This window comes from Podarcis erhardii, assembly GCF_964252035.2.
Source record: "Podarcis erhardii genome assembly, chromosome: 2".
Lineage (NCBI taxonomy): Eukaryota > Metazoa > Chordata > Lepidosauria > Squamata > Lacertidae > Podarcis > Podarcis erhardii.
In genome coordinates, this window is record NC_138498.1 from 78,324,852 (window position 1) to 78,345,394 (window position 20,543).

Consider the following 20,543-nt stretch of genomic DNA (forward strand, 5'->3'; position numbering starts at 1 on the left):
TGGGTGGAGGGGGCGGGTGTTGTGCGTTTTCCTCCGCGAGCGCCGCCGAGCAGTTGCAAATTTCCCCTCAGCAGCGTGGCCAGCCCAGGAGCACCCCAGCCTTTCCCAGGCAGCGACAGCGGCCAGGGAGAAGACCAGACGTCCCTGCCTATCACGAGCCTTTCCCCCTCGGCCCCGGTTGCCGCCTCCGCCGCGGACGCCTGCCTCGCCGCGGGCCCCCTCTGCCCAGTTTGACGGCGCAACAGGACGAAGAGGGACGCAGCCCGAAGGTTCAGCGGCGAGCCCGGCACCGACCTCTTCCCTCTCCCAACAGCACAGGCAGAGTCCTGGGTGAGTCGAAGAATCCGGCCTCTTCCCCACGCGTTACATTCACCCTAGGAAGACGCAGGGCAGCCCCCGGGATGCATGGCAGGTTTGCAAGGCTGCTGCATTTGGTCAGGGGAGGGATTGTGGGAAAAGGGAGCGCAATGCTCCTTGTCTCCGTTTGTATTTATCGCGCTAAATAATCCCAGCAGCAGCAGCAGCAGGGATCTGGCAAAGTTTTGCATCTCCTGCGCTTTTTATTGAGCCTTTTGTGAAACGGGAGATGCAAAGCAAACGGTGTGTTGACCAAGTAGAAAGGGATGTCTCAACACCCAAACCTTCCTTACTATCTCCCCTCCCTTTTCTCCTTCTCCTTCAGGCTGGAAAGAGTCATGACAGCTGAAAAGACTATTCCTATAATTAATGGCAAGCCAGAGGATGCTCTGGACCCCGAAGCCTCAAGTACCAACTTGGTCCACAGTAACGATAAGAAAGTGCATGAAAGAGGCCACTGGAACAATAAGGTTGAATTTGTGCTTTCTGTGGCTGGGGAGATTATTGGGCTGGGAAACGTGTGGCGATTCCCGTATCTCTGCTACAAAAATGGAGGAGGTAAGATGGCATCATGTGTAAATGCATAGCTTTCATGCCCTAGGGAATCGCCGAAAGGTCTGTGCGCTTAATGTCAGGAAAAAGAGGTTTTCTCAGTGTATGCTAGCATTCAGGCAGGTGTGAGCATGGCATGTAAAATGCTCCACCTGCAGTATGGAATTTAAATTAATGTAGTGACTGTGTAGAGTCATGTTGATAAAAGGACAGGTTTGTTGGCTAGACTGAATTGAAAACACACCATGCAATCCCACTGAACCCTTTAAAAGTGGTGTTGTTGTTTTTTAAAAAACCTTTAATGACAAATATCAGTTTTAGCTCTCAGGCAGAAGGTTTCTTTTCCTAAAGCTTGTTGCTGGTGAATATTACAGAGTTTAGACAAAATCCATGTTAAATGTCTCCTAGCAAAGCAGTGCTACCACATAGGTGTTTATTGTGGGGTTAGAGTTCCTCAGACATGCAGGTATTTAGCAGCATCCTCATGTTGTTGGGTTCAAAATGTCAGACTGTATATTTTGAACATTTAATCCAGATGTACAATTTCTAAGGGATATCCGATGTTAACAACAACAACACTTGTTGCTAACATTCTATCTGCAAATCTCAATGGCCTATTTCCAAATTAAGCCTCCATCTAGAAGCACCCAAATAACATGTGCATTGTGCAAGATCTTTTATAGGCAGCAACACACTTCTTTAACTGCATGGTGGACAGTGAAGAAAGAAACTGTTATATTGACTGCATTTGTGTGTTTGTGTGTGTGCATGCACATATATTTGCTAGTCTTTAAGGTGCCACTAGACTTTTTGTTAATATAACTTTGGAAAGTATTACCGGTTATACTGTCACGTATACTGTACTCTATACAGTTATAGAGATTTTATGTTGCATACTGAAGTTATGCTCACAGTGCAACCTTAAGCATATCTATTCAGATGGAGTTCAATGCTGTTTTGGCATGGTGTTGGCACAGCAGCCTCAAGTTTTTGTTTTTACAAATTAGGTAGACTTCATTTGTATTGCCATGGAGCTCTGTGATGACCACCGGCTTTAAATAGCTTCTAAAAGTGATTTTAAGGTCTGCCATTGGCTACTAGCTATGTTAGTATTCAGAAATATAACCATCAACCACAATTCAGCACACAGTGAAGTGCTTTTATAAGACCACCAATTCTCTGTGTGAGAAAGAACCTCTGAATGCTGTTCTTGGGGCAGTCATCATGGAATGGATAGCTCTATTTTGCTTTGCTCATTGTAAACAGGTGTTAATATATCTGAGGATTGATTGAATTTTCCACTTTTAAAACATTTGAACAGTAATTCTTAAAGTCATGCCAAAGTAAATGCTGCTTTTGAAAGTGTTTCAATAGTATTTTGCTATGTTTCATTACTCTGTGTGTGTTTGGGGGAGAGGTAACTGATTCTTGAGAACCACAAGTCAAGGATGTTTGGGATGAGTAGAGCTAGTAGCATGGTTCTTTGGATCCTGTCTTGAATGCTAAACTTGAAGAACTTCTGCTCTGTAATAGCACAAGGAGGCAAATATGATTAATGTTTTCAAAGGAAAAGAGGGTGGATTATAAACTGAAGAAGGGACATACCGCTACAGCAAACTCTAAACAGTATTCAGTACAGTACTGTGATATTGTGAGGCAGGATGAAATGTAATTTGGATTAGGTATTATCCTTAGATTATTAAATGACAAAATATTCTAGATATTATCTATTCTAGGTATATATTTATGGATCACATTCATAATAGTAACTATACCATGCAAAAAACATATATGCCTATGTGCACATATGATCAATGATAAGAAAATACAACTTGACAGTTGTAGCAATTATAATGCACTGTGCTAGATGCTGATTGATTTCATTGAACTGAAATTGCAATACAATAAAAACAATATAAGATATAAAAGAAGCAATAAAATACAGTTTGAAATGTAAATTAATATTTAATGCAGAGGCACTGTGTATCACCTTAATGAAGTTCATGAACCTCAATTTTGGAACCCCCTGCTCTAGTGTTTCCCAGTCCCCCCCTCCAAGGACCATTTGGACATTGCTTATATTTTTGGTGTGCCACCTAATGATTTTTCTGCCTCTTTTAGCAACTGTAATTTCACAGAATTCAAATTATAATACAATAAAATACAATAGAAGAAATAAAACAAGAAAAGTACAATTAATAATCAGCATAGATATTAAAAATGATGGATATGCTACCTTCCATCTTCATCCACAAATCCAGAGACATGTTATGGATCACATGAATGAAACTTGTGGATCACTGGTGGTCCATGGACACTAGTTTGCTATACACAGTTCCACTTCCCTTAAAGTTATAAGGCTACAATTCTAGGCACACTTTTGGGACTAAGGCCATTGAATATGAGAGTAATTTATCTACAGATAAGCTTTAAGACCAGAATCTAAGCAATTGTGCAACCAGTTCCATGTGGTCAGGGGGAGATTTGGGTTGTCCATTGAAGAGTAACCTCCCATACTATATGGCTAGTAGGTTATGCTTTGGCATAGAGGTGATGCTCTTCAAACGTGGAAAAGTAGAGGTGCTGGCAGAAGTGGGAGGGACTATGATGTGTACTAAACCTATTGAGTACACTTACAATGCCTAGTTCTATCCTGACCTAAGACATTTGTAAACAACTATACTGTAAAGATTCAAACACTGCCAAAAGAGATGGGGATTGTGTTCATTAAACAACATGAGGGAAACTATTGGGTAGCCTGTCTACAAAGCAGCACAGAAAGTGTGAATCTTTATTTCCTGTTTCTCTGCCAACAGTTCAGGGCCAAAATATTTTGTGTTTCTGTACTGCAAAGCACCATCATGAATTTGACCCATTTGGTTTGCTACATCTCTTAAAAGCACAGTGTGTAGGTTTACTTGCTTTTCTTTATTGTTGTCTGTTGCTACACAGTGGCAGAAAAACAATCTCTTCTGTATTAACAATGATTCTTGTTGGTTAGTGTTAGTCAATTCCTCATGCTGTTTTTGTTACATGCTGTTGACAAAGCTGGGGGTGTCATTTTTATGCCACATGATCAAGCAAATTTCCTACTTCAAGGTATACGTTCGTCAGGGCAAAATAAGAAATATGTTTACATAGGAACACAGAAGCTCATTATTATTATTATTTTGAGGGTCTAAGTACTGCTTTTCAGTGGTTAGTGCAATACTGACTCAGAACTTCACTTCTTCCATGTCAAATTTAGTTGAGATATTAGAGACCATGGGACAAAGTCAACATTGCACTATTATGATCATTCCATCAGCGTACACATTTCTTCTTGCCAGATGGAGTGATCTTCCTTTTCCTTGCCCCACATGATGACATGAGGATTATCCCAGTACCCCCAGACTTGAGGGGGGGGGGCATAGGGGGAGGAAAGGGGGAAAGCCCCATTGTGCTAGTGAGACTTCTGCTAGCACAGCTATTCAATTGAATTCTGCCCATGGTTAAATTTGCATTTACACTTAAAAGAAACAAATTGATCATTGTTCAAATCACAGAATCAAGTGGGGCAAAATATGGTTTGAGGATTTAGGATTTTATCTAGGAGATGCCAATGAACCAGTTTCTACATAAATCATTAATTTGTGTGGTATGAGTGTTGAGTGCTAAAATGAACAGTATCACCTATCTTTTCTTGTTCACATGCATATTAGAGCATGCACATTGATGATACTTGATTGGTGGTATAGGATATGTATAGCTTTTGCTTAGGTGTTTTGAGAATTGATGCTTGTTTTTGACATAGAGACAGGTTTGTTTGCTTTTTTTTATATAAAGGCCAAACACTTCAATCCTATACAGTGGTACCTCGGGTTAAGTACTTAATTCGTTCCGGAGGTCTGTACTTAACCTGAAACTGTTCTTAACCTGAAGCACCACTTTAGCTAATGGGGCCTCCTGCTGCTGCTGCGCCGCCAGAGCACAATTTCTGTTCTCATCCTGAAGCACTATTTCTGGGTTAGCGGAGTCTGTAACCTGAAACGTATGTAACCTGAAGCATATGTAACCCGAGGTACCACTGTATATCTGTACTCAAAAGTAAGTCGTACTGAGTTCAGTGGGTCTTATTTCTGGGTAAGCAGCAAGGTCCTTTCTGGCTTTTTGGAATTCTGAGATTACTCTGACACCACTGCTTTGGTTGTTTTCCTCCCCACTTCCCCAGGTCAGTGTCTCTCTTCCTTGCTCCTCGACAGACAGACACTCATGAACACTAGTCCTTGCTTTTATAAGGGGTCTAGGCAAAAGTCTGATCCAGTAGAACTAAAACAGACCTTGAATTTGCATGATTTTACGCATCCTCTACAACCACAAAATTAAAGCTTGCAGTGGTAGACTGCACAGTTAAAATCACAGATCTGATGTTTTCTAGCACTACAGAAACATTGATCCACAAAGGATCCTCATGGATCTTTATAATTTTTACAAAAGCTGATGACAAAAACCACCAAAAAACCCCATAGTGTACCCAGAGTACAGTGTACCCAAATAAAAATAAAATAAATTACAATGGATTTGTGCTTTGGATCTACAGTTATGTACTGCGACAACATTGGAAAGCACTGGGTATGTGAATGTCATGGTTCAGTCAATGGCGATAAAACAGATTTTCAAGGGGTTAGAGAGAGAATGAGAGATTGGTGAAAGTCAGTCACCTCCCTTCTCGAGCTGGTGTGAACATCCTGGTAGCAGAACTATACTTATAGGATTCTTTTGCCTCCAGTTAGTTAGTTAGTTAGTTACTTAGTTAGACTCACTATCCCTTTACAGTGGTACCTCAGCTTACATACGCTTCAGGTTACAGACTCCGCTAACCCAGAAATAGTACCTCGAGTTAAGAACTTTGCTTCAGGATGAGAAAAGAAATTGTGCTCCGGCGCGGCGGCAGTGGGAGGCCCTATTAGCTAAAGTGGTGCTTCAGGTTAAGAACAGTTTCAGGTTAAGAATGGACCTCTGGAACGAATTAAGTATGTAACCAGTGGTACCACTGTATTTGTCTCTTTAACTTTCATAATGGAGTTGCATAGGTTTTTTTTTCATCTAGAAAAGCACCAGAATTCTGTATTCTGAAAAGGCTTGAAACAATAGGTTTCAGCAAATGGCCAATGTAATTTATTTGCAAAAAGAAAACCAAGAATTGAAGGTGTTCCTGAATAAAGATTTCTATGTGTGATTGTGCTGTCCTTGGAAGACTTGAAAAATTAAGCGTTTGTTGAAATGCTGTTGCATTTTTCTCAAGTAGGTGTACTTAGAATATCATTATCTAATGTATTAAATTATTATTAGAATGCTTCAGTCACTAAGATCCACTGGTGTATATGAGAGAGGTGAAACTGTATTGGAAGAAGATTCAGTTTCTGAAAATTTCTGCATGCCATTTGCTCTCTAGAACCAATCCAGCAATATTTTCTAAACTTTACCAAACTGCTTAATGACACATGAAAAATATTCAGCTTTCACTTTTGGGTGCCCCCCCCTTTTTAGTGAATGTCTGTTACTGTGATCATATTTACCACCCAAATAAAATAATTTTGTTTGCAAACTTATTTAAGGAAACCTGCTATATTTTCAGGGCTAAGTAATAGCATAGTATATGCTTTGGTGTGCTGCATGAATGGAAGGCAATACAAGAATATTTAACTGTTAGTTTCACCAGTTAAGTTTAGTTGCTTTAAAAGTATAGGCAAATTAAAGTTAAAATAGCTTAGAACTATGCAATTGGAACTATTATTAGTATCATTTGTTTAGTTAATTAGTCACTTTACACAAGTTTCTCTAAGCAATTTACAAATACAGTCATACCTCAGCTCCCAAACACCTTGGGAGTTGAATATTCCGGCTCCTGAACAATTGAAAACTGGAAGTAATTGTTCTTTTGGAAGCCAAGCATCCAACGGGGCTTCTGCGGCTTCCAACTGGCTGTAGAAGCTGCGCTTTGGAAGTCAAACATTTCAGAAGTCAAACGGACTTCTGGAACGGATTCTGTTCAACTTCTGAGGTACGACTGTAATAGTAAAAAGCAATGCATAAAAAGCAAAAAACCAAGAAATTTGAAGTGAAGTGCGATACAATGTAATCAGTCAATAAAGGTTATACATTTACTAGTTAGATTTTCCATGCTACACATTTTGTCTACTGTTCAAGTATCTTCTCTTGTTACATTTGCCATTGGGCTGCTGCAGCAGATACAGTCCATATGGTGGTGACTGATTAATGCTTGACCCGTAATAGGAACACTTATGAAATGAACTGTAGCCTTAATGATTAGGGTCTCCTTGCCCACTTTCTACATTCCTTGTAATGACTGAAGAGTGTGTGGAGGCTTAACACATGACGGGTTGAGAATCCATGCAGTAAGTGCTTCTAAATGTCTTTGGCCTGGCAGGTATCTTGCCACAGGGAGGTCGTTTTGAGTCACATCCCAATGGCATAAGTGTTGTACAGTGGTGTCATCAAGTCAGGGCTTTGGGACAGAAGTCAAGGGCCCCCAAACTCAGCAGGGCTGGCTTACTGCATTTTGAAGTAAGTGAAGGAAGACAGAAAGCCATCTAAAGAAGTCACCCCCAACCTCCCCCACCCAATCAAGTCCAGGATCTATGATTGCCTAACTGCATCATTAGCTTTGTGTGCTCTACACCAGGTCCAAGTCAATAACATTTAAGCATTTAACTGGGAATATTAGTTCCATTGATATTTCTGGTTGCAAATATTGATACTATAGTAGTTTCTTATCCATAGTGTGTGAATGCCTTTGCTTTGTGAGTGGGTTTAATACTCACATGCACAATAGCTCATATTTATAATAACTTTTTAGAGACCATGGGTACATGTCCCAGAGTATGTTAAATCTGCGACTCAAGCGTAAGTAAAAATCAGCCTGAAATATGTATTGGATAATATTGTTTGTTGGTATAACAAATTCTTGGCATTTAAAAATCAATTTTGAAAACTCGGGGGCCAGAGCTATGTATCTTTACCCGCATCAATATTCCTTTGCTATCAGTGATACTACATTCAAGACAGGGGCTCATCCATACTTCCTGTTGTCCTGTTGCTTTCCCCCAGAGGAAACTGCTCTTCAGCACTCAATCAAAGCAAATGGCAATTAATTAAGGTTTCTCCCGGATTGCCATTTGTTCCAATCTATCACTATAGAGAGGTTTTTCCATTGGGAAGGAGTGGGGCAAGGGGAAAACCACTCAGACCCACACTTTCTAGGAATGGCACAAGCTCAAGGGTGGATGAGCCCAAAGTGTTGTTTGAGATAAGACAATAAAGTGATGATATATACGGTAGTCTTGTATAAATAATTTATGCATGAAATTAAACTTATTACTTATCTTTAAGGACCTGGATCAAACTAAATAATACATATTCAATCCTTGCTTTTAGGTGCTTTTCTCATACCCTATGTGATTTTCTTTATTTGCTGTGGAATACCAGTGTTTTTCCTGGAAACTGCCTTGGGACAGTTTACTAGCGAAGGAGGCATTACATGTTGGAGGAAAGTTTGTCCACTATTTGAAGGTACATGTCAAATTCTCTCTTGTTTCCCATCTATAAACATGTATGCGTCTATCTATGCATGTGCACACACAAAACATTCATGAGTTTTGGAAATATCTTACAAATGGAGCAAACACCTTTTTTACTGCTTCCTTCAACAACAAAAACATTGCACCAGCCATTCTACACACCTTTCTTACTGATGCTTTCGGAACCTAGTGAGCAAATCATGTCAATTCCTGACCAGTGCAGCACATCAGAGGACCAGTAAACTCAGGAATCCTAAGTTCAAATCCACTTTAACCATGAACTCACTGAATAACCGTAGGCAAGCTACTTTCTTAATCCTAGCTTTATCCCACCCAGTTTATAGTATGGGGATAATGATACAGCGCAAAAGTTAATGATACCAGATCACCTTACAGGTAGCCATTAGCCGGATAATGCATGCAAAATATCTGGAGAATTTATGAAAAAGTTGTATGTTAAATGCTTTGTTGCCAACTTAGAATGTTTCCTCTTCTCTATACATTGAAAAAGAACCTCTAAAATCATTTTTCCAACACTTTAACATGCTTTACCTACATTTGAACCCATTGCATAGCCCTGCTGTTCTCAGCCTTGGCCTTATTTCATTACACAATCTAATTTGTCCCATATATTCAAAGACTGCTCCCCCCATGACCAGTTCTTCCCTTACAGCCCTTACATTTATATTTTCAGGATTTTCTTTGTAACAAGTGACAATCTTAGAATCTGAACAAAAACTGCTTTCTGATGCTCGTTCCCTGTTCCTTTAACAATGCTGAAACAAGTTCCTGTATTTGTACTTTGCAGGTATCGGATATGCTACCCAGGTTATTGAGGCACATTTGAATGTTTACTACATCATCATTTTAGCATGGGCCATCTTCTATTTGTTTAACTGCTTTACAACGGAGCTCCCCTGGGCAACCTGTGGGCATGAATGGAATACAGGTATGGGCACAATGAACATACAGTCTGTATGAATATGTTAAAAGAGCAGCAGAGTGATTTAATATTTAAATGCTTATGGGGCCAAACAAGATAATGGTGAAAATTAGCGTAATTCAGATTTGCAACACATGATGTAAGAATAAAGGGATGAATCCCAATAATTAATGTTGATTATTCCAATAATAAAAGTAATGCCTTCAAATCTCCCCCCATACATCATTTTGCTTCATGAATTAAACAGTCTGGTTTCAACAGCATGTATTATTTTTGAAAAGCTTTCCTTCTAAAACATACTGATTTGAAAAGTGATGGTACAATATGTTCCTTAACTGTTTATTAAAACTTTGCAAACTAAACATAGAGAAACTATATGTAGGGGTTTTTTTTTTACTTCTTATGTAATGGAATTTAGTATATTATTATTATTATTATTTTATTTTATTTTAAAAACTTACATATGAGCTCACTGTAAACTTGAAGACAAAACAGTTTACATTTTTTGATTCACAGAGCTATCTGCTGGATCAAACAGCTTTCCATCAACAGATGGACACATTTGCATACTATTGTGAATTATTAAACATTGTAATGAAAAGTGTGTGCAAGTGTGAAAATATGGAGGCAGAGATTCGGAAAGGGTTACATGTGTGCACTAAAACAAAAGGTTTGGAAGGGTTGCCAATCTGTTTATACTTCCAGTCTTACCTCTTGAAATTTTTGTCGGTTCTTTTTGTTGAGTCCAGTGGAAAGCCTCTCACACTAACCTTTGGCAAATATTAATTCTCTTATGAGTTTACATGTAGTATAAACTACAAACCAATAACCTCTTTTATTTGAAACAAAACAAATTCCTTCCAGTAGCACCTTAAAGACCAACTAAGTCAGTTCTTGGTATGAGCTTTCGTGTGCATGCACACTTCTTCAGATACCAAATACTCTTTTATTTGGTGATGTATAAGGGCACGTTGAATTAGTTCATTACACTTCAAAGGGAAATAATACACTCTTAAATGGTAAAGGTTTTCTTTTCATATTCTTCATCTAAAATAATTTTTAGTGAGAATTCTACTCTTTCATCCTCATTCTTTTATTCATTTTAACAGCTTGGGACTCTTACTTGAATCTATTGATGTTTAGGTAAATTAAAAGTCTAGCATCAAGTCCATCAGAAATGATAATGCTTCAGTGTCCTTTTTGGCATCTGTTTAGGAAAGCCTAGCCAATATTCAGTGCTGTCCAAATAGTAAGTGTCAACTCAATAATGGAGAACTGCTTTGATCTCTTTCTACCATTTCTCTCATGCCAGAGATAACAGTGTGCCAAATGGTAGCTTTGCCACTTGCCATTAAGTCCACCTTTCTGCTGGTAGAAAGAGATTCCTGAGCCAGTGATAGGCATTAGGAATTGAACTGTGGTCAACTGAATCAAGCACAATGCATGATTAAACTCCCTAGCAATCAGAGGAAATTATCCTATTTCTGCTGCCTCCAACTGGTCTGGCTGTTGCAGTTGTAACAGGACAAACCAAAAGCAGCTAGTGAACACCTTTCTGAGGACAACCAGTATGATTTAGTAATCAAAGCATGTGACTGAATCTTGTTTTCAGATCTCTGTGGCCATGATCTTAACATTCAAAGTGAACTTGAAAGTTTTAAAATCACAGCATTATTATTTTTTATTCTTTTACAGAACACTGTGTAGAATTTCAAAAAATTAATATGAGCAACTGCTCCCAACAATATTTGCAGAATGCTACTTCTCCAGTGATGGAATTTTGGGAGTAAGTATAACTAAACTTTTATTCTAAACTAATTACAATATTAACTCTCTTCAAATGAAAGATGTGGAGCAAACAATAATAGCTAAATGTAAGCTTATGGCAACATGAGAATTTCAGCAGCAAACTGTTTTTACATAAAATTCACATAGGTGACACCAAGAACTCTTCCGTAATAGGAAATAAAAAAATATATTTTCTTTGGGAATGAATATGTGCAATCCAGACACATTTACTTGAAAGCACATCTCATTAAAATCAAACTTTGTTCTGCACATGATGGCTAGTATTTTGTGTATGCATGTGTGTTGAGAGGATGGGAATGTTTTCCTTGGAATATTATCTATAAGAGTTTGTTGCAAGACTTTCCTGAGCAGGGCCCTGAAACTTAGATTTCTGTTGGAAGGGAAAGCTAATCTCAGCCAAATATTATCAATGCATAGGAGATGGCATATCATACATAATACCTTATCTGAGCATTTCCTGTCGTTTACGAAATGTATTGCCCTTAGTTTGGTTTTTGGCTAAGGTTATATTCCAGTTGTGTTCTCATTGTGGTGAAGATTACTTGGTGGGGGTGGGGGAGAGTGTTCCTTTGCTTGTTTTGGTCCCAGTGCTTCAATTTTTCTTTGGCTATGTTTTTCTGTGCTATCTATGCTGGCTGAAAAATGTTCACAAAAATATCTAGTGAATTTCCCCCAGCATTTTTAAGCGTTAGGAGAAAGAAGCACAGGAGTTCTCTTTATGTGTGTTTATACTTCTGACCATCTGCTGCTACAGATTTTGTAGGGAGTAATTGCATCTAAAATGCAGAGACACAAAATGTGCATGGTCAAATGTGTTGAGTGGAGTTTCTCTATCTCTTTCTGCCATAACTGTACATAACCGGGGAGCTTGTGCCCGGTCATCTTTCCGCAGGCAAAACAGTCTATTGTTTCCCCAACAATTACTATTTTTTCCTGTAGTTTATTTTTTAAAAAACTTGCATAACTGGACATCATCCATGGCTGAACCTGGAAAATGGATTGATTTCACTGGTGCTTCTGAGATGTTGCATTGTTCACCTGAATAGCTGCGACCTGATAAGAACTCTCTTAACCATGAATTGTATCCACCACTCTTGCTCCATTTACATAACAGACTTCTGCTTATGCAATGAAACTTGCCTTTTCTCCCTTGCTGCAGAGGGTCCAGGTACCCTCCAAAGCAGATTTTGGGGGTGTGCGGAAACAGAGATGTTACGTTGTGATAATAGAATGCTGATTGTGCATCATTGGACACAACCACATGCGTCTGGGAGTTTCCACTTCCTAGAATCCAAATATTAATCATTCAGTCCAAGTAGGAGTGTGGGCAATGATTCTGGTAAAGGACAACTTACCAATTTCTAAGTAATAAAAAATAATTTATGCTAAGCCAATTTCCTTGCTATCCAGGCAATTTATTTGTACAAAATAACTATCCTGTGAAAAAACTGAATCATTGAAGCATTTGTTTGGTGCAGAACTGTGCCTCGGAAGAGGAATAATTTGTGTGCACAAGCCGCTAAGACTTGTTTTTAAATGATTGATGAGAAATCCAAGCTTTCATTTCAGCAAATGTTGAGCAGGTTCTCTTGTGTTTTTTAACCCCATCAGTCATGCTGTGCTCTGTAGGCATAAGCGTTCAAAGCAACAAAATTAACAAAGTAGCATGTGGTGGAGTATAGATGTGTGCAGAGGCCAGTTGCACGCGCGCGCGCGCGCACACACACACACACACACACACACTGAGAGAGATCAGAGAGGAACCCGAGTCTTTCCTTTTAAAAGTGTAAATGCTGTATTTCTACTAAAATTCTGCAGTAGTCACCTGCAAACATTCTTTAAGATTGCCTTTACTAATAAATCTCTGTGCCACTCCCATAAATATATTGTCTACTACTGTACTCTTATTAAAACATATTCTTTGAACGGGTCGTTGACCAAGAGAGAAAGAAATAATTTTATTATAGTTAGGTAAAGGACAGAGTTCATTTAAGTGGGGGAGTGTTTTCTGAGTTGAACTGAACATTCACCACTATCTTGACATCTGATGGATTTGTAATGCATGGAAGCATATTCAGTGGCAATGAATATTAATGCTTGCATTAGTGGATTTTGAAAAGTTTGAGGAGAACTAGAAATTTATCAGGGATGAAAGAGTGCATATTTGCATTAGATCTAATTAGTTAAATATGTTGCCCCCAGAGCATGTTTAGGAGTTCCAGAATAATATTTATATCACAATAATATTTGTATATTTGATGCCTGAGGGTGCTGAGGAATGCTTTTTCTGACATTGCAGGAAAGAATACCACTAAACACTTAGAGTTATATTTTCTATATCTGCACTTTTCAAATGAACTTATTCCCATGGCTTGAAAGTGTGAAGAAAGAACTAAGGATACATTGTATGCTGTGTTTACTATGATTTCAGGTTTTGTTTAAAATAAAAATACTATGTGATATGCAGACAGCCAAATTTCTGTTCATATGCCTACCCACATTACAGTTTCACAAATGCACAAATCCAAAAGAGAAGAATAAGAACTTTAGGTCCTGTTGGCAAATGCTAAATTTTGGCAAAGTACTGTATGGAGTTTTGAAAATCAAATCATGTGCCCCTTGTGCATTCAGGAATACTGTAATTCACCATCACAATATACAGTACTATATTTGCATTGTCCACTACAAATAATACTGGTTTTACACATAGCCAGTACAGGTATAAGTGACATAGTATGGGGCAGCAGGTTTGATATGGAGTGAAACTGGCATCATTTTATGTTAAGTTGCAAAGCTGGGATTTATTCTTTCAGTTATTTAAATATGTATACCCACCTTAACTCATATAGTTCAAAGCAGCTATATTTTGTTATAACTATACCATAGCTTTTAAATAATCTTATAGAATATTGTAATGCAAAATATATAATAATGTTGTTGAACGTATGAGTCCTTTTTACCTATTGACTGACTCAGTTCTTTAGTTGTGGGCACTTGTGGGAGAGAATATCTAGATGATGTGGGAGTGTCTGGTGCCAGCATGATTGTGTGTGTATGTGTGTATATATACTCATATTTGGGCAGGCAGTGATGTCTTGTGAGAATTTGAGAGGCACACAATTGGACACCTACTACAGTCGTACCTTGGAAATCAAACGGAATCCGTTCCGGAAGTCTATGTTCGAAAACCAAAGTGTGGCTTCTGATTGGCTGCAGAAAGCTCCTGTAGCCAATCGGAAGCCCTATCAGATGTTCAGCTTCCAAAAATAGTTCACAAACTGGAACAGTCACTTCCAGGTTTGTGGCGTTTGGGAGCCAAAATGTTCGAGAACTAAGCTGTTCGAAAACCAAGGTACAACTGTATATTTTTAGGGATCCCTTAGTTGCACAGGGAATGAAAGGAAGTGGCAAAGCTCAGTCTGAATTTGCAGGCCACAAAATGTAAAAAATAACCCCACACCTCTGTATGAAGCTTCCTCTCTGATAAGCTGTGGTGCTGTAGGGCTGTTGTGTGATGTTGGTTATGTTATAAATATAGTGATGGAAGTTCCTTGATGTATCCAAGCCATGATGCCGGATTATCGATCCAAAGGCTAGAAACAGTTGAAATGTACATGTTAGATAGAATGGGAACGAGACTTACTTGACAACTAAACCTTCGTAGCAGGGAAGATCATCTTCTATCAAATGAGAAGGGTGCAGCTGAGGGAACCCATTGATGTAATTTTTGCTTACTGACTCTCTTCAAGTCTTTTACCATGGTTTAGAAATACAGCTTGCTGCTTCTTAGAAAAGGATTTGGGTAAACGGAGGTGACACGTGGTGAAGTTATTTCCACCTCAATAGTCTCCTTTGTTAGGCAAGTAACAACCCAGACCTCTGCTAAAGAAGACCTAGTTGTTAGCCTGTCATTCAGTGGAAAAGGTGGCATATCCCTCGTGTTTTCAAGTAAAGCCCAGTGAGAAAAACATTTTCTCAAAGGAAAATGAGCTATGCTCTGTAGAAGGAAAAGGTTAAAAAAAAAACCTTGACAAAGTCAAAAAGAGTTTTTCCTGCTTTATTCAGGTTGCAAATAACTGCAGGAGACACATTGTTACTAATCCCCACAATCCTAGGAAAAGTCATTAGCAAGTTTGGGCCTGATTCTGGTGCACTTAGCACCCACACACTTATTCAGTTCCTCTCTGGACTGGGCCTTTTTTGTGCTCAACTTGAAGAACATTTTGCTGTGCCAGACTCGTCGGTTTGTGTTCAGTTCACAGAAGGCCGTGTGAAAACATTCTTTCATTTGGATGAACACAAGTTTTTCTCTGGGTTCTGCCTCGAAACCACAATCTTTGCTTGGTTTTATTTGGAAGCACTGAACATGGCTGAGCCACCTTCTCTTTGATACTAGGCAAAGTTTTGAGTTATAATAAGGCATCAATCCAGAAAATTTTAAATAGTTTGAGGAATCTGCATCATTTATTTCTATGATGCACCCTGGAGATTATGTTACCTGCAAAAGTAGAACTTTCCAAATGAATTTTGAGCAAACATGGCAGGAAAAAATTTTTTTTTTTGCAAAACATTTAATGCAAACATTTAAAGCAAAATACGCCTCCTGGAATACATCTTTCTTTGGGATTTTTAAAATATTCATTTACCATAGATTTCTTCATTATTTCTGTTTGGTAATTCGGAATGATGGCAGGTGCCTTGGGGGGTTGTATATAAGGACACAGAGTGTCTTGTCTGGACATGGTGAAAAGCGACTCCTTACTTTTATATCTCGTAACAAAAATGAGGAGACATTTTTGGATGGTTTCAGAATAGGTGGCATAAATTGACTTAAATTTTTGCAGGCACTTACAACTGGAATGCCTGGTAGTATGACAACATTGCCCCCATTTTTCTTTTTTGCTGTTAGGGCAAGTAACACTCCTAATACACTCCACAGCACCTTTGTGGAGGGACACTATGACACAACACAGCATCCTTCAAGTGATATTGTTGCAGGATAAAAGGGTTCCATGGTTTTTTGATTAAAGATTTCAGCTTTAGTCAGATCTCATTTTGGCAAATTTGTCACGATGCAAAAAGGGTGCTATAGAATCACAGTTAGAGGGAACTTTGGAGACTATATCCTGCACAATGCAGGCTCTTAAATACAGAATGCAACTGCCACATTGCTTACAGAGGTCTGTCAAACTTTTTCAGCTTAAAATATGCCCAATGATGGCAAATTCACCAGCACCTAAGACAGCCTGTGGCATTTGCATTTATCACTATCAACACTATTTTGTTCTTTTTCTGCCTAATGCTTTTGAATTACAACTGGGTAGTTAATTATACATTGAAAGCAAAATAGGTTAATGGATGTTAGTAATTAGTTTATTGAAAAATTGGTAAAAATATGTGCTGAATCTTGACGTGTCTGAATGTAGAAACGTTTACTCAAGGGTAATTAAACTTTAATTAATAGAATTACTAGTGAGATGTGGTTCTTATTTTGACTCTTAAAGAAACTCTACTTATTGGTGCTGCCTAGGAATGCTGTAGTGATTTTTAAGATTCAAACAGATACTGTTGTTCAGTTACGTGCAGTTATTCCATGTATTTCTTGTATCCTATTTTATATGATATATTTTTCTTTCATGAATGATTGTATAAGAATGCATTAGATCTAGGGCTGTTAGCTGTTATAAAAACCAATACTTGATTAAAATGCACAAGTTTAAATTATTAAAATGAATGAAGCGGGTTATTATAATAAAGACTCTTTCTCCCCCTGTTTTTATGGAGTGCAACTCAGTATGAAGTGTTAAGAGCAATAGAGCAATAGGCCTTTGATAATATTTCTTGGAAATTTATGAAGGGAAATTTAAAAGAAATGGGAGTGGGACGGGGGTTTGAGAATGGGATTGATGCAATATATTCAGAACAAAAGGCCAAATTGATAGTTAACAATGTGGTTACAGAAGAGTTCAAAATTGAAAAAGGAACACGACAAGGCTGCCCGATTTCCCCTCTGTTATTTATCTCGGTTCTGGAGGTGCTCTTGAACATGATCAGAGGGGACCGGTTGGTGGAAGGGATTCAGGTCGGAGCGAAACAATACAAACTTAAAGCTTTTGCAGATGACCTAGTTTTGACCCTGCAGGAGCCAGAATCTAGTACGAAAAGAGTATTACAATTGATTCAGGACTTTGGTCGGGTGGCGGGATTTAAATTAAACAAACAGAAAACCAAGGTGCTGGGAAAAAATTTGACAGACATAGAGTCAGAACGGTTTCAGAGAGAAACAGAACTAACTATGGTTAAAAAGGTAAAGTACCTAGGGGTAAACATAACAGCAAAAAATCTGAGTCTATTCAAGGATAACTATGAAAAATGTTGGTCTGAAATTAAGAGAGACTTGGATAGTTGGACAAAATTGAAGCTTTCTTTGTTAGGCCGAATTGCTGCTATTAAGATGAATGTATTGCCAAAAATGTTGTTTTTGTTTCAAACATTACAGATTGTGGACAAAACGGAGTGCTTCCGGAAGTGGCAGAAAGATATATCTAAATTTGTCTGGCAGGGCAAAAAGCCCAGAATTAAGTTTAAGATATTAACAGATGCGAAAGAAAGAGGGGGCTTTGCCCTGCCGGACTTAAAGTTGTACTATGAAGCCGCAGCTTTCTGCTGGCTAAAAGACTGGCTACTTCTCGAAGACACTGACGTACTGGACCTGGAAGGTTTTAACAATGCTTTTGGTTGGCATGCATACTTATGGTATGACAAAGTTAAGATCAATAAGGCCTTTAAGAACCATATTGTCAGGAAAGCAGTGTTTAATGTCTGGACAAAATATAAAGACTTATTGGAAAATAAAACCCCAAGGTGGCTTTCACCTCTGGAGGCTAAGGCCCGAAAAAGACCCAATATGGAGGCCAAATGGCCAAAATATTGGGAAATATTAGAAAAAGATGGAGACAATTGGAAATTGCAGAGTTTGGAGAAAATGAAGGATAAGGTGCGAGACTGGTTACATTATGCTCAGATTAAAGAAGTTTTTAAAAATGACAAAAAGTTAGGGTTCCAGGTGGAGAAATCGAAGTTAGAAACAGAATTGTTAGAACCAAAGACCAAGGTACTATCTAGAATGTATAACTTGCTGTTAAAATGGAATACACAAGACGAAATGGTTAAATCGGCTATGATAAAATGGGCACAGGACATTGGGCATAACATTATGTTTGAGGACTGGGAAAGGTTGTGGACCACTGGGCTGAACTTCACCGCATGTAATGCTCTGAAGGAAAATGTAATGAAAATGATATATAGATGGTACATGACCCCAGTTAAACTTGCCAAAATATACCATTCGTCTGATAATAAATGTTGGAAATGTAAAGAAAATGAAGGAACATTCTTTCACCTCTGGTGGACATGCCCTAAGGTGAAGGTCTTCTGGGAAATGATATATAATGAGCTGAAAAAGGTATTTAAGTATACCTTCACTAAGAAACCAGAGGCCTTCCTTCTGGGTATTGTCGGCCAGAAGGTGTTAAAGAAGGACCGAACATTCTTTATGTATGCAACAACGGCAGCAAGGATTCTCATAGCAAAAAACTGGAAAACTCAAGATTTACCCACACTGGAAGAGTGGCAGATGCAGCTGATGGACTATATGCAACTGGCCGAGATGACTGGCAGAATCCGTGATCTGGGAGAAGAGAAGATGGAGGAAGACTGGGAGAAATTCAAGATGTATCTACAAAAACATTGTAATTTGGTTGAATGTTAAGAAGGATGCTAGATTATAAAAAATTGGCCACCACTAAATTAGATTTAAATTTGATGATAAGTGAGATTAAAGAAAATATAAAAATTTTTTGGGAGAAGTGCTAGATTATATTTGAATGAGTGGACATGAGATTGTAAACAAGTTGATAATTTGTTTGGAAAAAAACTTTTAACGATGTAAATGGGAGCGGGAGACGCGAGGGAGTCCAAAGAAGTGATGAAATTGTTGTGATAGAAGTAAGATTGTTTATTATTTGTGCATTTATATTTAAAAACTTTAATAAATATTTATATATATATAAAAAAAAAGAAGTGTTAAGAGCAATATCTCCTTTAAATAATTGGTGTGACTCAAAATCACAATTCACACTTCACATAGAAGTCCATTCCCTTACATCACAAGATCAAAACGGAGCTAGGAAAGATTAAGAAACATGGCATAATTAAAGGAATTGCTTAGCACTTTGTGTTGTGCAACAGTGGTGGTCACAGTCATCAAGAAAATGGGGAAATAATATGCATCTGTGTAGATCCTCGACAGCATAATGGAACTAGCCAAGAAAAATATGTACTTTAACACTAGATGACGTTTTAATGAAAGTGACAGGAGCTGATTATTTTGCAAATGAGATGGCTCAAGCAATTTCTGGCTGCATTTAAGAAACTAGTAGTTTGCCTGTTCTTTATGAAATTGCACTCCACGTGAAGGAGCAGATACATAGCTTGGAAATTCTCTTAGACCTGTCACATCACTGGAGACATAGAGGCTAAGACTGTTTTCTTCTGGCTTCAGCCAGTGTATTTGCTATGACCATTCGTGGTCCAGGATAGCTTGGACATAGTGGTTCAGGTCTTGGTAATTTCTAGATTGGTACTGCTTTGTGAAGAATCTCCCTCCCCTTTTACAGGCCAACACAGAAGGTGGTACAACTGACCTGTCAATCACCTGAGGTAATGAAACCAGATGATTGGCAGGAGGATGGACCAGCAGATAATCGGTACAGGATTATACCTAAAGGAATCAAATCTCTCATTGAAAATTTGGAGAATAAATTATGAAAGTAGGCTTCTGCCTTCTGAACAAATGCCAACATGCATGGCCTGAAAAATAGCTTTCTTACCTTTTGAATTTAAAAGAAAACACAATAGAAGAGCTTGGAATATCAAATTTGTGCTCATGAAATTCTCTAAGGAAGTTTCTTCTTACTATATTTCTCCAGGCTTGGAGAAAAACAACTGCAGATTATGGCAGCAGTGGCAAGGCAATTTGAGACTGTAGCCCTAAAAACACTATTGGAATATGTGAGACATAATTACAACCAATGCATTTAGGCTTTGGGTACCAGTGATGCAGAATAGAGTGAGCGAAATGCCAATTTTAATGAATTATGAGTCCAGAAAACACTTTGCACTCATGCAAATTCAATGAATCTTCAATAAGGGTTCAGTGAAACAAAGACTAATTCTATTGCTTGAGTCTTTTAAAGGAAAAAAATTAAACTAGCAAATCCTTCCCTTAGTAGGATGCAATA

At 38.3% G+C, this 20,543-nt stretch overlaps 1 protein-coding gene across 1 annotated transcript in view; it reads left to right on the forward strand.

Moving 5' to 3' along the window:
* The first annotated feature begins 229 nt into the window (after nt 1-229).
* Nucleotides 230-20,543, forward strand: part of SLC6A11 (solute carrier family 6 member 11) — a 104,786-nt gene continuing 84,472 nt past the window's right edge. Inside the window, exons 1-5 of the mRNA XM_081848215.1 lie at nt 230-330; nt 683-915; nt 8,347-8,481; nt 9,298-9,438; nt 11,128-11,218. Coding sequence (XP_081704341.1) covers nt 696-915; nt 8,347-8,481; nt 9,298-9,438; nt 11,128-11,218 — 587 coding nt within the window. The 5' untranslated portion in view covers nt 230-330; nt 683-695. The remainder of the gene's footprint in view (nt 331-682; nt 916-8,346; nt 8,482-9,297; nt 9,439-11,127; nt 11,219-20,543) is intronic.